Genomic DNA, 6,413 nt, shown 5'->3' with positions numbered 1-6,413 from the left:
TATTTGTTAACCACCGATTCTAGGAAGGTTAAAAAAAATGGTATCAAGCACCTGGAAGACCAGGACTCCCGTAGGAGGCTGCCAAGATCCGCACGGTTAGCGGAGGGCAGCAAAGAAGGGCAGGTTTTCAGATCTGTTTGCAACCCTCTAGTGGTGCTCCAGAGTTTTGAAGCGCACGCTCGATGCGCTCAAGAACAGAAACGGCACCCCGATTCGGGGTCTATCTGGAGGTGAGATACGTCTCCAAATAGTCTCCATCCGGGAGCGCCCCCACCCCCAACGCCTGCGTCGAGCGGCTGCCCGCAAGAGCGCTCGTGCACTCTGCAAAGTTCCCGATTTCTGGCACGACTTCGGATTCCGGCCGTCGCCGTCGAATTCAGTCGAGCGAGCGCCCGTGCCGGCTGCGCAGCGAGGTCCTGCTAGAGCCGAGCTGGCCCCCGGCGCTCGGGCAAAGAAGCTGGGCTGAAGCCGAGCTCGCACTGCCCCCTGTGGAGGCGGATCTCCTCGGCGAGCGCCCAGCTCTGCCCCCGCGCCGCCGCCCGCCGGAGGGAGCCCCGCAGACTATGCCAGAGCCCTCGGCGGCGGCGAAGTGGCGCTTCCCTCTGCGCGCGGCTCGCTCTCCGGCCCCAGGTGAACTGGGCAGAGGCGCAGCTTCGGCGGCCGAGCGAGCGGCTAGCTCCGTGGGCGGGAGCAGCCCGGGGACGCCGGAGCGCTGGGAGCCGCCGCCACCGCGGCGTGGAGAGGCGGGCATGCAGGGTGGCGGCAGTGGGCTTCCTGGGTAGCCCTCCTCAATATGGTCTTCGTCTGCAACGGCACCAGCAGCTGCCCCGTCTTGGCTAGCAGCACCCTGGACTCCTTCGCGCCGGAACCTCCCCGGCCGTTGGGCGGCACCGGCGGTGCCGGGATGATTTCTGGCTCGTTGAATCCGCCCCGATTAGGGATAGGCGGGAAACTTCTGCAAGGGGTTACCGCCGGCCCCGGAGGTGGAGGCGAGGGTGGCGGCGTAGGCGGCGGCGGGACCAGCACCGGCAGTCTCAGCGCGCTCAGCCCGGGCTTCGGCGACGCCGGGAACGACACGCACTGCGGCGAGCAGATCCTGAACTACGGCAACGTGGAGAAAGTGGTGATCGGAGCCGCCCTGACGCTCATCACGTTGCTGACCATCGCGGGCAACTGCCTAGTGGTGATCTCGGTCTGCTTCGTGAAGAAGCTCCGCCAGCCCTCCAATTATCTCATCGTCTCGCTGGCCTTGGCCGACCTGTCGGTGGCCGTGGCCGTCATGCCCTTTGTCAGCGTGACCGACCTCATCGGCGGCGAGTGGATCTTCGGCAGCGTCTTCTGCAACGTCTTCATCGCCATGGACGTGATGTGCTGTACCGCCTCGATCATGACTCTCTGCGTGATCAGCATCGACAGGTGAGCAAAGGCGCGTAACCCCGACGGCGGGGCACCTCGTTTGGGTGCGCCCGGGACGCGTGGAAGCCCGGCTTGCGGGAAGGGAGCGCAGCCTTCGCCGGCGCGCAGTCGGGCGGCGGCTGAAGTGGATGAAACTGCTTTGGGTTTTGCCGCGCTACTTCGGAGCTCGCCCTTTCCTGTTAGTATAATCCGCCTGAAGATTTGGCTTCTCGGTGGGAAAGAAAACATCACGAGAAGCTCCGATAAGTTGGGTAAAGTTGAGTAAAGGTAAACGATCGAGTCTTGACCTTTGGTCAGGCTGAGTTCAATGCAAAGGATTACCCATTTCGGATTCCTTAATTGGATTACCTATAATCACCCCGCTTTGTACCACTCGATAATTATGGTGTGTTGATGAACCCTGAAATGCTAAGATTTATTTTTAAAAATCCATACATAGATATACAGAACTCAGACTGATTGTGAGTTATCTGAAGTACCTAGAATTATATTGGGGATAAATTATAACTCCCCCCCCTTAAATAGAAGCCTGATGCCACCTGTAAAATAGGTTTGGAAAGTCTTTCAGGCTGTGTGACTGTGCTCAGGGGTTATTCTAAGGAAAGTCTGAAAAAGAGTAATTGTTCCAAATTCATCATCATGAAAAGATATGTTGGGGTTGAACACCTATGGATGCAAAACAAGTTTGTACAGAAAATATCTGAGTTGGTAGAAATGGTGGAAGGCTAATCTATCTGAAGAGCTTCAAAGCTTTCTAGAGGTTCCACCTATGGAACCATTCCTGATATTGCCATTCCCAGAAAACTAAAGATATACCTAATAAATGTTTTTCCTACCATCAAATAGGGGTCTTGTCCTTCCCTCAAAACCTCTGGACATTAGGGGTTATTTTTGACACTGAAGTCAACTTTATTTCTTTACCTGCCTACCCTGGAAAACCATGAACTATTGATGTTGGGGAGTTTATCTGCAAAAGCTGTGAAAAGTTTGAATGGAAGTGTAAATTGTTTGACTGGAGTTGAGAATAGTTTTGTAAGCAATCCAGCAGGGGTCTCTTTTGAGTTGCAGTAGCCTTGAAAAGAATAGACACTACAGTAAACTCTAAAAGTCAGGCAAAAGAATGGATATTTGATGTGAAGAAAAGAGGATGCAGGGAAACCCTCCAGAATAACTATGCTCCTTCAACATCCTTATCAATGACCACCTGAATCATCTTTATTCCATTAACCCAATTATGGCTGTATATGTCACTCAGAATCCACCAGATGACAAAGCATTCTGCTGAAATGTATTTGGCTAATTTTGGTTCAGTCTGTCCTATAAGCATAGCCATAGTCTGGTGTAAGATATTCAAGAGTATCAAGCTGTATTGTTACAAACAGGATTATCTGCCCAGGAATATGCTATATTGTAAATAGAATCCTTCTTCTCAAGTTCATTGGTCCATCAGCTTGGTTCTGCGCAGAAATGGACACCCCCAAGTGTGTCAAGAGAATTTATTCTGCCTTATTATCCAACCTTAACTTTCTTCTTCTTTTGATGTTTCCATATTCATATGCCACACCAAAAAATAAACATTAAATAACGTTAAAATCTTTAAGTGTTTTTGGCATCCATGCTTGTTCAGAAGTATTTTTTTTAATCTTGGAGATTCATGTCAATTGGGAGAAGGGTGTTATGTGGTAGTTCTGAGAATTATGTGAAATGAAATAGGTCTTTGCTTTTTATGGTCATTAACAAAAATTGTTTCACTGTCCCACAACTTTGTAAAATAGGCTTGCAATTTTTGCAGAAATCCTGAGAGTTTTGATAGCATAATAAAATAGAATATCATGTGTACTACATACTATTACAACATATTACATACTATTAAATGTAATTTACAATTTGTAGTGTGTGATTTGATATGCCAGTCTTCCTTAACCTGGTATTTTCCTTGATTGGAGAAAGTCATTGTGGCTAAGAATTAGGGTAGCTATATCAGGCTAGGGGAAACTCCCAGCAGGATAGGGATAGGAGTGGGGAGCCATGATTTATGATTTTCAGCAAAGGATGCTTTATAGTTTTTTCACCAAATCAACAAACAAAAAAGAGGTTCTTTTCTTTAAAAGGTTCTTTAAATATCAATCTAAGTTTTGACAGTGAGGAAAACAATAGAGATAAAAGGGTTGTGAAAAGACCCCTAATACCTTAAAAAAAAGAAAGGAACAAATGCCTTAATATGTCTGCACCAGAAGCGTCCTCAAGGTAGGGTTAAAAAAAAAGTCAGGGTAGTGGCTACAGCCTTGGCCATATGTCTGTACATTCCTTCTTTCCAATATTAATTTTTCAATTGAAGTAGATTCTGCTAATTTATCATAGTTAAGGACAGGAGATTTTAAATTCCTTTTGTATTACTTTAGATGTAAGACTTGAGCTTCTTGCAGTTTTTCTACTCTTGTGGAGGTATTTCCTGCACATTAATCTCTCTTTGCAAAGTTCTCTCTTACATTGAAACTGAACATGCAGCTGGTAGGGCCATATCTACTGGGCATCCCGGAAAGTGAGACATTTGGCCAATTTTGACTTCCAATAGTTAGTGAAGGTTGCAGGTTATAAACCAGTGATGCCCAGCTTTGGCAACTTTAAGATTTGTGAACTTCATTCTCTATGCTTGCTGGAGAATTCAGGGAGTTGAAGTCCACAAGTCTTAAAGATGCCAAGGTTGGATACTCCATTATAAACCCTTAGAAATGTTACATAAGGCTCACAAAGGCAATGCAAATTATAGCCTGACCTTTATAGCCAGAATGCAGCATTTCAGAATCCCTCAAAGTGATCATGTTTGTAAGTATAGAATATTATCCCCATAGGGCAAAACCTTATCTACAAGGATTGCTCAAAGCAAGAGGCTTCACAGGTGGAAGCAAAGCAATGTCAGACTTGATTAGAAATTGGATGGGAGGCTGACAAAGAATCCCAAGTATATAGCATGGGAAGCTGAAAAAGTATTCTGAGAGAAGGCAGTATACTTTGGTATGGTTACTAAGAAAATTCTATGGATGGATTCATCAAATCATTAGGGGTTAAGCTCAGCTTGAAAGAGACTTTATTAGTGGAACTAGAGAAAATGATAATGAACAAAATGATTAAGTATCCTGAAATAGAGTTTTAATATTGTAACTGGCCTTTGTATATTTTGGATTGCACTGGTGACTTTTCAAAAAATCTTGTAATTAAATGGAAAAGAATTAAAATGTCATCAAAAACTTAATATTGAAACAGGCATTTTCACTAACTGTGAATTTACTCCCATTTCTGTAAATAAGAAATGGTAAGTTTTTATTCTTGGAAGATAAGAGGGGTTGCTTTAAAAGGTCAATTTTGGCTTATGGATTGTCAGTTTTTCCTATATTTTTCCATGGATGGAGAAAAAGCTCTGAAGATCTCAGTTCCACAGCCCTGGGCAAACTCTGTTCTGAGACATGAAGCCAATCTTGGACATGTTTGCTGGCCTTGAAAAATGATGAGCCAGTGTTTCTATGCAAAATAAGGGCACTTTAGCACTGTAGAAACCAGGTCAGCAGAATTTTGGAGGGCAAGAAGGACGACAAGAGCAAATAGGGAATGAGTCAGGCAGAGGTGAGCTAGGAGATTTGAAAGCACCTTACTACAGAAGTAAGTTACTTTCTCATATTGCAGATGTTCCATAGTAAATCAGGTTGTGGTTACTTAACAAGAAACGACTTCAGTGAATATATTAAAACACAGATCTAGAGAAGTCCAATCCAGCCAAGGAATGTGGTTAGAATACATCCTCCTTCAAACCTGTCTATTTTCCCATAACAGTTATTTCTATAATTCCTGATTCGTACATGAACCACTCATATTGCTTCTCCTGTCTCTCCTAAGAATATTAAAATAACACTGCATGATATTAAAGGCCCATCTGGTCCACTCTTCTAGGGGACAGAATTGCCAGGCCAATGTATCCTGAAATCTTTCAAGTAGGAGACAAGGCAAAGAGCCCTTTTCTTCTGTTATCCTACAGCTGCTCTGGATTTAAGATAAAGTCTCTTTCAAGTTGAGGCTCTCTTTCAAAACCCCCTGAAGGGGTGGTCTTTGTTGGCATCTGCTGGCAATCAATTCCATAGTTTATGCATCAAGTGGAGAAGTATTTATTTTTATTGCTCTTAAATTTCCTGGGTATTGAGATTCAGCGGGGATCTCAAGTCCTTAATGCTGGGAAAGAAAGAGGATGAGGGAATGCCTCTTTTTCTTCATATTTTCCAGGCTGAGATATCATGCATCCCATTATTTTTTCTTTCCAAACCCCATAGTCTCAAATGCTGTATACATTCATGGATATGTAAGTTGCTCTGGCCTCCAAATAATTTTAATTGCCTGTTCCTATGCCTTTTGAGGCTTTACAATATCTTTTTGCAGTGCACTGTTTAGAACTGTGTAACATTATAGGAATCCTTCCCACCCCACCCCAAATCTTTAATCTTCAAAGAGTCCTGCACATTCAAATATAGTAGATCATGTTAATAGCAGCTTCTTCAATACTGTCATATAGCCAAATCAAGAAAATAGCAAATCTTGGATTGCTGTTCTTAATCATCCTGATGATTTGCTGAATGTCCTTTTGGAAATTTGCCCTGAAATTATGAGCATTCTTTAGCCACAAATTAACCACTTCCATCTCAGTACCCAACAAAGATCACTTACTATAACCTTCCTGGCTTTTCATTCTTTTAATTTCAGTGTGCCTTAATGCAGTCTCAGAATGATGAGCTTCACATTCTCGACTGCTATCATGATTATAAATGCTGAAGCTTACCTACAATTGGAGAATTTTGAAGATCAAACTTTCTTAGTTTTGCATTTACAGCACTGTAAATACCATATGCCTGGCCTACATAGAATTTTTATCAATTTAAATATTACCCTGCTGTCACCCATGTAAGACACTGGCTTGTCCTTCATCATTTCAGAATATGAGGTGTGTATTTGAG

The 6,413-nt window shown here is 44.2% G+C and overlaps 1 protein-coding gene across 1 annotated transcript in view; it reads left to right on the top strand.

The window, feature by feature from the left end:
- Positions 1-793: 793 nt before the first annotated feature.
- HTR7 (5-hydroxytryptamine receptor 7) overlaps positions 794-6,413 on the top strand; it is an 82,427-nt gene continuing 76,807 nt past the window's right edge. Inside the window, exon 1 of the mRNA XM_015825957.2 lies at positions 794-1,416. Coding sequence (XP_015681443.2) covers positions 794-1,416 — 623 coding nt within the window. The remainder of the gene's footprint in view (positions 1,417-6,413) is intronic.

This window comes from Protobothrops mucrosquamatus, unplaced genomic scaffold (assembly GCF_001527695.2).
Source record: "Protobothrops mucrosquamatus isolate PMUCROS unplaced genomic scaffold, P.Mucros_1.0 scaffold2895, whole genome shotgun sequence".
In the NCBI taxonomy this organism is placed as follows: Eukaryota; Metazoa; Chordata; class Lepidosauria; order Squamata; family Viperidae; genus Protobothrops; species Protobothrops mucrosquamatus.
The sequence above is the reverse complement of the archived record's forward strand: the minus strand, read 5'-3'. Positions and strand labels throughout refer to the sequence as shown.